Source organism: Pseudophryne corroboree, chromosome 7 (assembly GCF_028390025.1).
Source record: "Pseudophryne corroboree isolate aPseCor3 chromosome 7, aPseCor3.hap2, whole genome shotgun sequence".
Lineage (NCBI taxonomy): Eukaryota > Metazoa > Chordata > Amphibia > Anura > Myobatrachidae > Pseudophryne > Pseudophryne corroboree.
In genome coordinates, this window is record NC_086450.1 from 501262797 (window position 1) to 501278765 (window position 15969).

The following is a 15969-nucleotide window of genomic DNA, read 5'->3' on the forward strand; positions in this document are numbered from 1 at the left end:
TCAGTATACCAGCGCCGGGAGCCCAACCGCCGGCATACCGACACTTATTTTCCCTCGTGGGGGTCCACGACCCCCATAGAGGGAGAATAAAATATTGTGGCGCGCGTAGCGCGCCACCGTGCCCGTAGCGTGGCGAGCGCAGCGAGCCTGCAAGGGGCTCATTTGCGCTCGCCACACTGTCGGTCAGCCGGCGGTCGGGCTCCCGGCGCCAGTATGCTGGTCGCCGGGAGCCCGACCGCCGGCCAGCCATAGTGAACCCTTTGGCTAAACTGTGCTGTCAGTATGTAATGAGAGCATAACTGAACTTCATCCAGTAGATTCTGGGTTAAACAGTTCAAATGTTGGTTAGTGGAGAGCCAGAGATAAAACAATGGTGAACAATGGTGAATCAGGGCTGGCAGTCTAAAGGTTAATTGCACTGCAGCAGTTTCAGGAAGTAGCAGAGAGGAAGTGCAGGTTGCCATAGACATTTTACTTCATAGTTTTGAACATAAAAATTATTAGAGCAATACAAAGAAGATATTTCTAATACAGGTTGAGTATCCCATATCCAAATATTCCGAAATACGGACTTTTTTTGAGGAGAGTGAGTTAGTGAAACCTTTGTTTTTTGATGGCTCAATGGCCCTCATTCCGAGTTGTTCGCTCTGTATTTTTTATCGCATCGCAGTGATTTTCCGCTTAATGCGCATGCGCAATGTCCGCACTGCGACTGCGCCAAGTGAATTTGCTATGCAGTTAGGAATTTTACTCACGGCTTTTTCATCGTTCTGGTGATCGTAATGTGATTGACAGGAAATGGGTGTTACTGGGCGGAAACTGGCCGTTTTATGGGTGTGTGCGGAAAAACGCTACCGTTTCTGGGAAAAACGCGGGAGTGGCTGGAGAAACTAGGGAGTGTCTGGGCGAACGCTGGGTGTGTTTGTGACGTCAAACCAGGAACGACAAGCACTGAACTGATCGCAGATGCCGAGTAAGTCTGGAGCTACTCAGAAACTGCTAAGAGAGGTGTAATCGCAATATTGCGAATACGTTGTTCGCAATTTTAAGAAGCTAAGATTCACTCCCAGTAGGCGGCGGCTTAGCGTGAGTAAATCTGCTAAATGCAGCCTGCGAGCGAACAACTCGGAATGAGGGCCAATGTACACAAACTTTGTTTAATACACAAAGTTATTAAAGATATTGTATTAAATGACCTTCAGGCTGTGTGTATATGGTGTATATGTAACATAAATGCAGTCTGTGCTTAGATTTAGGTCCCATCACCATGATATCTCATTATGGTATGCAATTATTCCAAAATACGGAAAAATACGATATCCAAAATACCTCTGGTCCCAAGCATTTTGGATAAGGGATACTCAACCTGTATATTCTTTATATTTTTCATATACAGTCAAAACTCTGACGTCTACGTTAGTATGGTAGGAAAGATTCTGCCTCACCTCACCACACATCACTAGTGCAAAGTCCAAATCCAGTTTCAGTTCAAACTCTGGTTCTAGTTTTAAAGGGAAGGAAAGAGATTGGGCTTTTGGGTGGCGCACAAAGAATGAATAATCATACAATAAAATATAACTTTTATTTCATTAAATTAAAAGAGCCAATAACTGTGAAATATTAAAATTGCTAAAGACAGGTGCAAGACACAGTGTAACATGTATTGTTAAAAAACCACACTCCCTTAGTCCACTGTGCTGTGCAATGTCCAATGTAATCAGTGAAATATTTTCAGGTTCTATGACCTTATACTTAAATTAAGTCAGTGCTGTCAGACTATAATTCCAATAATCAATTGGGTTTATTAAATGCGAACACTAGTATGGTAATCACATATGTATTGTCTGAGGTTTTTTAAGATCTCAGGCAACTGTCCTCTGATGCATTAAATGGTCCACAATGGGAAAAATTAGTGGACAGCTAGTATTGTCACATGTACGTTTTTAATATAGATGCTCTATATTCCTTTATGAAAGAGCCCTGACGAAACTAACTGTGAAACGCGCGTCGGCGTCTCACACTCCGTCCATGTGTTTAACAAATTGTGCATGTCACATTAGATGTGTTTGTCAGATCTTTAAGATTTTCATATGCGGACCTAGTCATATGAGGGACCTCACTTGCCTTTGTCAAGGCGGGACAGGCTCTCTAAGTAGCTTTATTAGTCAAGTTCATTTCATTATGTAAGATATAGCCTAGCACTGAATGAATAGCTGACCTGCATATCATATACTGGGGAATTTCACCTGGCACTTGTATACAATGGGAGCGCAGCTGCTACTTTGAAACATAAATTGAGAATCATTAGGTAGCAGGGATAGATAGCAACATTGTATATACAGCTCAGCATGCAGTGAATGAATTTATTCTTAAGACATACATAGTATGGTCACACCTGATAAGGCTTTAGCAGTGCAGAGGCATCAATAATTACTATATAAAGGCTTGCAGAAATGGTTGCTTGACTGTGAATCACATATGCAACATTTCAAAGTAAATGCAACATTGTATAGATACATTGGAATTTAAATTTATGTTGAAACATACTATGTTGCAAAGACAGGTTTAACTACTGACATTAGCCTGGTGCATCACACATCCATCAACTATTATTGTGAATACTATTCTCTGCTATAAAAAGAATACAGGCTCATTTTCTTTGACTTTAAAGCAATTATACTGATAGTGTATTACTCTCCCCAGTTTATAGGTATTTTACTAAGGTGAAACAATTAATCCTATAATTGATTGAATAAACTCTCATATAGAAATGACATCCGTTGTTAGTGGATATATTTAATATAGGTGAAATCGTGAACGCTGACAGCATGACTGAGAGCGCTACTTAACACTACATTCAGATCAACCTATTTTACTACATCAATACATGTTGTGTGTAGACTATAATAGAAAGGCGCTGACAGCAGTGACTGAGAACGCCAGTTAACCAGCTCTACACATACAGTTGGTTATTGTCCAAAAGGGTGGTTTTGCATACGTTGCATAGACTGAGAACGTTGAGCAATACTATATGCAAAATAGCCTACCAATACCCTAATGTATATTACGGTCTGAATATTGCCATTAACCAGCTGATTTCACACGTACATGTTATCAATATATGCTCTTTTATAGGCGCTGACAGCAAAGACTGAGAGCGCCAATCAGCTGGGCATATAAAGGCACCATCTATATTATACCCACTAATGCATGTGATGTCTGGAAATCCCTTAATTGTTTCATAACTGGGGAATATCTTTCATAAAGGAATATAGAGCATCTATATTAAAAACGTACATGTGACAATACTAGCTGTCCACTAATTTTTCCCATTGTGGACCATTTAATGCATCAGAGGACAGTTGTCTGAGATCTTAAAAAACCTCAGACAATACATATGTGATTACCATACTAGTGTTCGCATTTAATAAACCCAATTGATTATTGGAATTATAGTCTGACAGCACTGACTTAATTTAAGTATAAGGTCATAGAACCTGAAAATATTTCACTGATTACATTGGACATTGCACAGCACAGTGGACTAAGGGAGTGTGGTTTTTTAACAATACATGTTACACTGTGTCTTACACCTGTCTTTAGCAATTTTAATATTTCACAGTTATTGGCTCTTTTAATTTAATGAAATAAAAGTTATATTTTATTGTATGATTATTCATTCTTTGTGCGCCACCCAAAAGCCCAATCTCTTTCCTTCCCTTTAAAACTTGTTTCATATATTGGCAACAATATATGGTGTGGCAGCACCCCCACAATTGTGACCAGATAATAGATGGCATGATATAATTTTGGGGCATTTTGTATGCAATTGTTATAAATTTCAATACTAGTGCAGTGGACTTCCCACCTCCCCTTTTCCCTGTGATCAAACTCTGGTTCTAACTGCATTTGGTTATGCTTTCACTTATAATAATAATAATAATAATAATAATAATAATCATAATAATTTTATTTATATAGTGCTTTTTCTCCAACAGAAGGCATAAGTGAAAGCCTTGATCTGTATGTGCCTTTGGACCCAAATTGCAGGTGCCAGTTTAGAATGACTAGGACAAAAGACCACATCCGAATTCTGTGACATATCTACTTCCACAAATACTGTGTAAGGCATGTGGGTGAAATTGCTGCATGTTCATCTTACTTCAGTTTTCAGTGCACAATTGTATTTATAAGTTATGCTCTGGCGCCCCCTGCTGCGCTGGCCTGGTATTGCCTGACATATGTACAGTACATAGATGACATCTAGGGGGATTTAGCAGTAACTATACCTGGCCAGTGGCGTAAGAACCTTTACTAGTGGGCGGGGCTTGTTCTAAAGCGAATAATGATGGGACAATAGTGTCCCCTTATGTAAAGAACATTTCCCAATCTATACACTCATTATGATTGTGGTGGTATTATATAAATACAAGGAGACCATCATTTCATGCATAAATATTTTATTTCATGCTCAGTTCATACAAAAAAGTGCAGAATATACAAACATCGCTGGTTAACGAGACATGCTCCTTGTTACTAGTCATTTTTCCTGCAAGTACATGGTGTAATAAAAATACATTCTCAACACCCAAATCCCCACCCATAACAAGTTATATAAAGTATAGAGGCAGCAGAGAGAGACGGCTGTATGGGGTCACCCGCGGCCAGCTCTGATTGGATACCTTGACCTATGCCCTAACTTCTTTATATCGCAGTACCGGTAAATATATAGAAGTAATATAAAAATGACTATAAATGGATTTATTATGCAGCATACGTGTGATAACTCTGGGCCGTCGTAAGGTCCCAAATGGGCAGTTTTATTTGGATGAAGAACTAACAGGGAATATTAGTTCTTTTCTTGTAAACAGATTTATGTTCCCAGATCCCTGATAACTTTATTTTGAGGATGGTTATTATCCAGTATATCTTCAATATGTTAAAATATAGGGCAGACGAATACAGTATAATTCTTAAATTCTTGTCGTCTTGTAACCGCTCGCACTAGGTGGAGGGGGCAGCCATATTTCCAGGCCTCAGCGGAGGTAGCTGATCGGGACAGTGCAGGAACCAGGTTAAATATTATGTGCATACACTGTATAGTTTATAAGTGGTGGCGTTAAGGACACATTCCATAGACATTGCAGATATAAAATAAATAAACCCTGAAAATTGGATCCTTGTCCTAAAGGCTTGCAATCACCGTTTGAATCAGATCTTTTAATGGTTAATTCTATCTGTTATTTATTTAAAAAAAATCTGTTGTCATGGTAATAGGCGTCATTATATGCTGCTTGGGCATGGAACAACCGAAGGCTGTGGGACTACAAGTCCTAGCATGACCCCGCTACCCCAGCTAGAGGATGGAAGTTGGATAAAGAGCAATAAAACGACAACAGTCTCTCTCTACTAAAATAATTTCAACTCGTGTTAAATCTCCCTCCCTCTGTCTCCTCCTCTAGGTTCCTCCAGGGCAGAGGGAGGAGGGGAAAGAGGAACGGATTACCCACCCCTGCGTGCATGTAAACCAGGCGGCATGCAGAACCATAGATGTGCATTACAGATAACAGTCATCAGATATAAGACATATAAATTGGTCGGAGGGGTGGCCCGGAGAGGGGCTATGATCAGGGTGAGATGCTCTGCAGAATCCGGTCTCTGCACCAAACGGCACCTAGGTTTCAGTCTGATCAGCCAGCATGTAGGAAGGGAGGGGGTTAAATAATAATCTGTCAACCTGCACGGAAGGTTAGTGGCGGATGGGCGAGTGAAGGTAATTAGTGAAGCCATGAGTTGCAGGTCTTTGTGGAGATGGTAGTGTTAGGGTGTGATGCTCTGCTGTGCTGTATGCTGCAGCAGAGGAGGAGTTAATAGGACAGTGCTTTGCTATTTCGCATGCACTTGCTATACATACAGTGACCACTAGGGGTCACCTCTGCACCGTTACAGATAGAAGTTGTGTGTCTCTGTAGTCTGTACATGAGTGTTGCATTGTGTGTGTGTATTGTAGTGTGTGGTTGTATGTGCTTTTATTTCCTGTCATTATTAACAGTACAGGCTTTATTTGCGTATATGAGACATGGGATGAGGAGACACGCAGACTCACTCAGTCTATGATAAAGGCACACACACAAACACACCAGGGAACTCAGTCACACTCTGTCACTCCTGGCTCTCTCTCTCTCTCTCTCTCTCTCTCGTTGCTGGCTGGTGTCTCATGGGAATGTGAAGGGTTCTTTGTAAAATTTGGGGTCCCCTCGCCCCGTGATGTCCGTAGAGGGGTCTTAGTCGGCAGTAATTCACAAGACTGCAAGAGAAAAGATGGAAAGCCTTCATTAAAGAGAGACAGAGACATGCAGCAATGAGACAGTCTGGGTATCTGACAGGTGTCACTCTGTGTATTATTGTGTATGTGTCACTTTGTGCATTATAAGCGACAGGCCGCAAGTTTGGGGTAGATTTGGCCATTGGTCGATAGTTTACCATCAGTGGGGAGGCCTGATGGCACAGAGCCCATCACTTTTCTGTGTTGTGTGTGTGCGGCCATCTATAGCCCCACCCCATTAGTTAAAAACCATCAACGGTCACCCCGCCAATGGACAACCCTAATTTGGGGTTTGTAATAGGCGGTGGTTGGTTGAAGTGGGGTTATACTGTCTTATATGTCATTGTGAACCTATAGACATGGCACCACTTCCTATGTGCTGAATTCTCATTATCTGTCACTGTGAACCTGCAGACGTACACAGCACCACTTCCTATGTGCTGAATTCTCATTATCTGTCACTGTGAACCTGCAGACGTACACAGCACCACTTCCTATGTGCTGAATTCTCATTATCTGTCACAGTGAGCCTGTAGACGTACACAGCACCACTTCCTATGTGCTGAATTCTCATTATCTGTCACTGTGAGCCTGCAGACGTACACAGCACCACTTCCTATGTGCTGAATTCTCATTATCTGTCACTGTGAGCCTGCAGACATACACAGCACCACTTCCTATGTGCTGAATTCTCATTATCTGTCACTGTGAGCCTGCACACGTACACAGCACCACTTCCTATGTGCTGAATTCTCATTATCTGTCACTGTGAGCCTGCAGACGTACACAGCACCACTTCCTATGTGCTGAATTCTCATTATCTGTCACTGTGAGCCTGCACACGTACACAGCACCACTTCCCATATGCTGAATTCTCATTATCTGTCACTGTGAGCCTGCAGACGTACACAGCACCACTTCCTATGTGCTGAATTCTCATTATCTGTCATTGTGAGCCTGCACACGTACACAGCACCACTTCCTATGTGCTGAATTCTCATTATCTGTCACTGTGAGCCTGCAGACGTACACAGCACCACTTCCTATGTGCTGAATTCTCATTATCTGTCATTGTGAGCCTGCACACGTACACAGCACCACTTCCTATGTGCTGAATTCTCATTATCTGTCATTGTGAGCCTGCACACGTACACAGCACCACTTCCTATGTGCTGAATTCTCATTATCTGTCACTGTGAGCCTGCAGACGTACACAGCACCACTTCCTATGTGCTGAATTCTCATTATCTGTCACTGTGAGCCTGCAGACGTACACAGCACCACTTCCTGTGTGCTGAATTCTCATTATCTGTCACTGTGAGCCTGCACACGTACACAGCACCACTTCCTATGTGCTGAATTCTCATTATCTGTCACTGTGAGCCTGCAGACGTACACAGCACCACTTCCCATATGCTGAATTCTCATTATCTGTCACTGTGAGCCTGCAGACGTACACAGCACCACTTCCTATGTGCTGAATTCTCATTATCTGTCACTGTGAGCCTGCAGACATACACAGCACCACTTCCTATGTGCTGAATTCTCATTATCTGTCACTGTGACCCTGCAGACGTACACAGCACCACTTCCTGTGTGCTGAATTCTCATTATCTGTCACTGTGAGCCTGCACACGTACACAGCACCACTTCCCATATGCTGAATTCTCATTATCTGTCACTGTGAGCCTGCAGACGTGCACAGCACCACTTCCTATGTGCTGAATTCTCATTATCTGTCACTGTGAGCCTGTAGACGTACACAGCACCACTTCCTATGTGCTGAATTCTCATTATCTGTCACTGTGAGCCTGCAGACGTACACAGCACCACTTCCTATGTGCTGAATTCTCATTATCTGTCACTGTGAGCCTGCAGACGTACACAGCACCACTTCCTATGTGCTGAATTCTCATTATCTGTCACTGTGAGCCTGCAGACGTACACAGCACCACTTCCTATGTGCTGAATTCTAATTATCTGTCACTGTGAGCCTGCAGACATACACAGCACCACTTCCTATGTGCTGAATTCTCATTATCTGTCACTGTGACCCTGCAGACGTGCACAGCACCACTTCCTATGTGCTGAATTCTCATTATCTGTCACTGTGAGCCTGCAGACGTACACAGCACCACTTCCTATGTGCTGAATTCTAATTATCTGTCACTGTGAGCCTGCAGACGTGCACAGCACCACTTCCTATGTGCTGAATTATCATTATCTGTCACTGTGAGCCTGCAGACGTACACAGCACCACTTCCTATGTGCTGAATTCTCATTATCTGTCACTGTGACCCTGCAGACGTGCACAGCACCACTTCCTATGTGCTGAATTCTCATCATCTGTCACTGTGACCCTGCAGACGTACACAGCACCACTTCCTACGTGCTGAATTCTCATTATCTGTCACTGTGAGCCTGTAGACGTACACAGCACCACTTCCTGTGTGCTGAATTCTCATTATCTGTCACTGTGAGCCTGCAGACGTACACAGCACCACTTCCTGTGTGCTGAATTCTCATTATCTGTCATTGTGAGCCTGCACACGTACACAGCACCACTTCCTATGTGCTGAATTCTCATTATCTGTCACTGTGAGCCTGCAGACATACACAGCACCACTTCCTATGTGCTGAATTCTCATTATCTGTCACTGTGAGCCTGCAGACGTACACAGCACCACTTCCTATGTGCTGAATTCTCATTATCTGTCACTGTGAGCCTGCAGACGTACACAGCACCACTTCCTATGTGCTGAATTCTAATTATCTGTCACTGTGAGCCTGCAGACATACACAGCACCACTTCCTATGTGCTGAATTCTCATTATATGTCACTGTGACCCTGCAGACGTGCACAGCACCACTTCCTACGTGCTGAATTCTCATTATCTGTCACTGTGAGCCTGTAGACGTACACAGCACCACTTCCTATGTGCTGAATTCTCATTATCTGTCACTGTGAGCCTGCAGACGTACACAGCACCACTTCCTATGTGCTGAATTCTCATTATCTGTCACTGTGAGCCTGTAGACGTACACAGCACCACTTCCTATGTGCTGAATTCTAATTATCTGTCACTGTGAGCCTGCAGACGTGCACAGCACCACTTCCTATGTGCTGAATTCTCATTATCTGTCATTGTGAGCCTGCACACGTACACAGCACCACTTCCTATGTGCTGAATTCTCATCATCTGTCACTGTGAGCCTGCAGACGTGCACAGCACCACTTCCTATGTGCTGAATTCTCATTATCTGTCACTGTGAGCCTGTAGACGTACACAGCACCACTTCCTATGTGCTGAATTCTAATTATCTGTCACTGTGAGCCTGCAGACGTGCACAGCACCACTTCCTATGTGCTGAATTCTCATTATCTGTCACTGTGAGCCTGTAGACGTACACAGCACCACTTCCTATGTGCTGAATTCTAATTATCTGTCACTGTGAGCCTGCAGACGTGCACAGCACCACTTCCTATCTGCTGAATTCTCATTATCTGTCACTGTGAGCCTGCAGACATGTACAGCACCACTTCCTGTGTGCTGAATTCTCATTATCTGTCACTGTGAGCCTGCAGACGTACACAGCACCACTTCCTGTGTGCTGAATTCTCATTATCTGTCACTGTGACCCTGCAGACGTACACAGCACCACTTCCTATGTGCTGAATTCTCATCTGTCACTGTGACCCTGCAGCCGTAAATAGCACCACTTCCAATGTGCTGAATTCTCATTATCTGTCACTGTGACCCTGCAGACGTACACAGCACCACTTCCTATGTGCTGCATTCTCATTATCTGTCACTGTGAGCCTGCAGACGTGCACAGCACCACTTCCTATGTGCTGAATTCTCATTATCTGTCACTGTGACCCTGCAGACGTACACAGCACCACTTCCTATGTGCTGAATTCTCATTATCTGTCACTGTGAGCCTGTAGATGTACACAGCACCACTTCCTATTTGTATCCTGGGAGTAATGATAAGTTTCTACTTTTTTCTACCACGTTTTCCCCACAGATTGCTGTTATATGCCACCTACCCGCTGGCAGCAGCATTTGGGAAGTGGGTTAGAGGATGTGGGAAGATTTACTGAGAAGAGAGCGCAGGAGGTTATATAAGCAGATACAGAGGCTAATGGGAAAAGTTATTACAGGAGCAGAGGCGGCAGAGTCTGTCTGTATATCTGCCACACTTCAGTGGCTCCTGTCACCTGCAGCCAACCTCGTGTCTCGCTCTGATGGCTCAGGAGGCACAGAGGAAGCTCTATCTATCTATCTATCTATCTATCTATCTATCTATCTCTATATCTCATATCTGTCTATCCATCTCTATATCTCATATCTGTCTATCTAATATTTTTCTCTATATTTATGTATCTTTTTATCTATGTATTTATCTGTCACATATCTATCTTTCTGCAGCGGGGTACACTGGTATAATGCCAGACAGTGTCTTTCAGATATTATCACAGCCTCTCACTATATTCAGGAGGCGTCCTCTGATGCCGGAGTCCTGTCGGCCAAGGCGTCTACTACGTCCATTCTGGCTCGTTGGATTCTGTGGTTGCGGTCCTGGGCTGTGGATCTGGACTCTAAAAAGACCTTGGAGGTTATCCCTTGTAAGGGAGACCTCCTTTTTGGGGAAGATCTGAACAAGATTGTTGCTAACTTAGCGTCTGCTAAAACTGCATGTCTGCCGAGTACTAGTCCTTTGGCTCCGAAGCCTAAAAGTACCACCTTTCTTTTGGACCTCCAAGTAAAGCAAAGGGTCAGGCGTACCCAAAACAGGCTCGCAATTCCAAAACCTCTAAGCCCAAACCTAAACGTTCCTGGGCGGCCCGTCAGCCTGTTTCCAATCCAGAAAAGTCTGCTGCATGACGGGGCGGGCCTCCCCTTAGGAGATCCCAGGGTGGGAGGCTGACTTCTAGGGTTTGCCCAAGTATGGTTGCAGACCACTTCAGACGCCTGGGCAAGGGAAGTCATCACTCACGGATACGCCATCTCTTTCAAGAAATGTCCCCCTCGCCAGTTTTGCTTGACAAACATCCCTTCGGACCCGGTAAAAGTAAAAACTCTCCATTTGGTGGTACAATCCCTTCTGGACACAGAAGTGATGGTGCCGGTGTCTCAGGCTCAGAGAGGCAGGGGGTACTATTCCACTTTGTTCCTAGTTCCGAAACTGAATGGATCCTCCCAGACCATTCTTAACCTCAAGTCTTTGAACACATTTTTGAAGGTTTCCAAGTTTTGTGTGGAAACTCTTCGCTGTATTGTTCTGGCCGCGGAGCCCATGGACTATATGGTATCCCTGGACATACAGGATGCTTATCTGCATATCCCTATTGCCATGTCGCATCAACAATACCTACGGTTTGCTATTGGCAACCTACATAATCAATTCCAGGCATTACCTTTTGGCCTGACCACGACTCCGCAAATCTTCACCAAGGTCATGGTGGTTATGACGGCCCTGCTCCGACGTCAGGGTATCAGGATCCTGCTGTATCTGGACGACTTGTTGATCCTGGCGAACTCCCCAGAGGTTCTCCTCCGTCATCTGGAACTGACGGTCCAATTCCTGCAAGCCCACGGGTGGCTCATCAACTGGAAGGAATCCGCCCTGGTCCCTGCTCAGACCATGGTGCACCTGGGGGCATTGTTGGACACATACAACCAACGGTTGTTCTTGTCTCCAGAGAAGGTCCTGAAGCTTCAGGACTGGATAAGATGCTTCTTTTTTCGTCTGTGAGAGTCGATACACTCGGCAATGCAAGTACAAGGCCTCATGGTGTCTGCTTTCGACATGGTGGAGTACACTCAATTTCACTCTCGCTCTCTGCAGAAGCTAATCCTTGCCAGGTGGGAGGGCGTGCCTACCGGATCAGATCTCACAAGATATCCTCGACTCCGGAGGTTCGTCTGTCACTGACCTGGTGGCTACAGGACCAACAATTGAACAGGTGTCGTCCCTTCTGGATTTCCAACTGGGTCCTTCTGACGACAGATGCCAGTCTGCAGGGTTGGGGCGCGGTGTTGGAGCAGGGTCGGTGGACCCGGGAGAAATCTCTCCTCCCGATAAACATTCTGGAGTTGCGGGTAGTGTTCAATGCTCTGAAACTTGCCCTGCCTCTGGTACTGAACAGACCTGTTCAAGTACAGTCGGACAACGCCACCACGGTGGCGTACATAAATCATCAAGGCATCACTCTAAGCCGCATGGCAATGATGGAAGTGCCAAAGATTCTTCAATAGGCGGAACACCATCTGCCAGCCATATCGGCAGTGTTCATTCCGGGTGTCGTCTACTGGGAAGCGGACTTCCTCGGTTGTCAGGACGTACACGCCGGATAGTGGAGCCTTCATCCAGAAGTATTTCAACTCCTAGTGGGCAAGTGGGGCCTACCAGATGTAGACCTGATGGCGTCTCGACACAATCACAAGGTTCCCGTCTTCGGAGCTAGAACTAGGGATCCTCAAGCAGTGTTTATGGCAATTCCATGGAACTTTCGGCTGCCGTACATGTTCCCTCCGGTGTTACTCCTGCCCAGGGTAATAAGGACGTTCAAGCAATAAAGGAGGAATCCTACTTCTACTCGCTCCAGCGTGGCTCAGACGGCATTGGTTCTCAGACCTTCAGGGTCTCTCGATAGAGCGTCCCCTTCTACTTCCACAACGTCCAGGCCTCATAGTTCAGGGCCCCTGTGTCTACCAGGATTTGGCCTGTCTGGCTTTGACGGCGTGGCTCTTGAAGCTTCCGTCCTAAGGGCCAAAGGTTTTTCTGAGGTGGTCATTCAAACGATGTTGAAAGCCCGTAAACTGGCTTCGCTTGGATTTATTATAGAGTCTGGAATTCTTACTTCACCTGGTGTGTGGCTAGGAATTATGATGTTATATTGTTTCTGTGCAGGGTAAATACTGGCTGCTTTATTTTTACACTACAATTTAGATTGCAGATTGAACACATCCCACCCAAATCTAACTCTCTCTGCACATGTTACCTCTGCCACACCTGCAGTGCACATGGTTTGCCCATTTGCTAACAAATTTGCTGCTGCGATCAGGTCTGAATTAGGCCCATAGTACATAAACAAATGAGCATACAAGAGGACAGTGAGTGTGACTTATAATACAAGATAATGCAGTACATGGTTAATAAACATTGCTGCATTAGTGGTCATAGCACTCAAGTAAGCATCAGAGTGGCAGAAACTGAGGACTATGCGCCATTGTTGGGAGTATGGAATAGGAGATAGCTTAAGTAAGAGAAGAAAAGACACATAAGGGAAGAGGGCCCTGCTCGTGAGAGCCTAAATTCTGAAGGGGAATGGGCAGACAGACAGGGGTGACACATCTATCTTTATCTCTATCTATCTATCTATCTATCTATCTATCTATCAGGGATGTGCAATATTTTTCCAGATGTGCAGTGCATAGGTAGAGTCAGGGGCGTAGGGAGCAGTTCCGGTGGAGCTCGAGCTCCAGGCGCCCAAGACAGTACAGGGCGCCGCAGCTCGACTCCGCCGGAACAGCTCGCAGCTGCAGCTGTCAGTCACTGACAGCTGGAAGCCAGAGCTGCATCAAGTCTCTCCCTCCCCTCCGCTTACAACTACTGGGGGCAAATCTACAGGGGGCACAACTACTGGGTCCATAACTACAAGGGGCATAACTGTGGCCATGCCCCTTCCCTATGAGGCCACGCTCCTATTTTTTGCCGCGCGCCTTCGGTGCGCACTATGTTTAGCTTATGGGTATGTGGGGGAGGGCGCCAAAGGAAACTTTCGCCCTGGATGCCACAAGGTCTAAAACTGGCCCTGGTGGCCACGCCCCCAATTCAGTACAGGGGAGGGGGGTGCCGAAACATACTTTGCTCCAGGCACCATGACACCTTGCTAAACCTCTGGGCAGAGTATACACAATCTGACTGTCTGGTTGTGGGCTGTAATCTATGACTAAAGTTCTTGTGAAATGTCAGAGCACAGAACCATACATAAGCATCACTGCACACCAAAGAAGTAAGCATGCTTACTTCCTTCGCAAACTCGCTATGGAGCTCAACAGTAGCCACTGGAGAGCCATGATCTTTTATGACTACAAAAGTGGTCTGCGACAGCAGGAGCGTTTTGACGGACTGTGAGCTGCTTTTGGGGAGGAAGCACCATCCTGAACCACTGTGTTGAGTGATTTGCAGAATTTGGGTGGGAGACGGTCCTTGGAAAACGAGAAGCGCTGCAGTTGACCTGTGTTCACCATCACCGAGGAGAACGTTGCTGCCATGTGGGCTATAGTTGAGGTGGACGCCAGACTGACTGTTGCCCTGTTAGAGAAGGACATAGGCACTGCACGAAAAGCTTGGCCTGAGCAATGTTTAATGCATGCTGGGCGCCCCATCAGCTGACTCGAAAGCAGAAGGAGGCTCGGGTGCTCTTTGTGCCGCAACATGCTTGCCAGGTTTGATGATGGGTGCTCAAACTCTGTCTGGGAGATCATCAGTGGTGATCAATCCTGGATCTACTTATCGACCCCAGTTGGAGGTGCAATGCCACAGAAGTTTCAACGTGAGCGCAGCGTGGCTAAGCAGATGCTGGCTGTTTTTGTGGCCAAAACTGGTCATGTAGCTACCGTACCACTCGCACTGCAGCGTATAGTCACTAGGGGCTGTTCTTATAAGAACTTACACCTTCATCAGCTGCTGCACCCACGCAACACTTGTGCAGATTAGATCACTTTTACAGTGATATTATCGGGAGCATTTGCATCTGCACCCCCTCTCATATCCCCGTTGCCACGGCTGACCACGTCATCTGGGGAAGAGGTATTGACGGGTGTTGTTCCCCTGCAGTCCGGCGCAGACCGGCGACCTCCGGAAAACCAGCTTACACAGCCTCCCATCTGCAAGCACGGAGGTACCGGAGGCGATACAATCCACCTGCACGGCCATTTAGGCATACATCACGGTGCAGCATCGTTACACCCGCTGAGGCTCTGGTGCGCGTCACATATTTAACAGCAAGACGACAACACGGAGCAAAGTCAACATAGGCTCCTGCCCAGCGTAGTCGGGTGCACCCCGGAAAACCAACATCACAGCCTCCTGTCTGCAAGGACGGAGATACCGGAGGTTTACAGATCTACCTGCACGGCCCACTCAGGTATACTACACGGTGCAGCATCACCTTCAACGCTGTGGCTCTGGTGTGTGTCTCTGTTAGCTTAGCGAGACGACACCAGGGAGCAAGGAAATCACAGGCTCCTGCCCAGCGGAGGAAATTTACCTATCCACCTTTTTAAAAAAGAAATTACCGCATTCTTTTGGGATCTGTAAACGCATTCAGCACCTTATGATACACCAAGACGTGAGTGACTTATGATATGACATTATATTCATTTACTTATTATTTACAGATACAAATTATACACCTCAATTGTGTTTTTTGCAATACAGTGTATCAAACATAGTGTTAATCCTTCAGGCACAGTCACATACATATTTTTTATAAACATGTGCATTGAAGTTCATAGATTATAATTAGTTCCCTGAGGAATTGAATAAGAAGTTTCTATACAGTGCACAGTTTTTTACTATTGTGAAGTTTTATATATTGTGAAACATTGTTATAATATTTCATTCCTCCC

At 45.3% G+C, this 15969-nt stretch overlaps 1 protein-coding gene across 1 annotated transcript in view; it reads right to left on the minus strand.

Annotated features, from left to right (window-relative positions):
- Nucleotides 1-4443: 4443 nt before the first annotated feature.
- PRRT2 (proline rich transmembrane protein 2) overlaps nt 4444-15969 on the minus strand; it is a 39981-nt gene continuing 28455 nt past the window's right edge. The window contains exon 4 of the mRNA XM_063935269.1: nt 4444-6307. Within this exon, the coding sequence (XP_063791339.1) occupies nt 6300-6307 (8 nt within the window). The 3' untranslated portion in view covers nt 4444-6299. The remainder of the gene's footprint in view (nt 6308-15969) is intronic.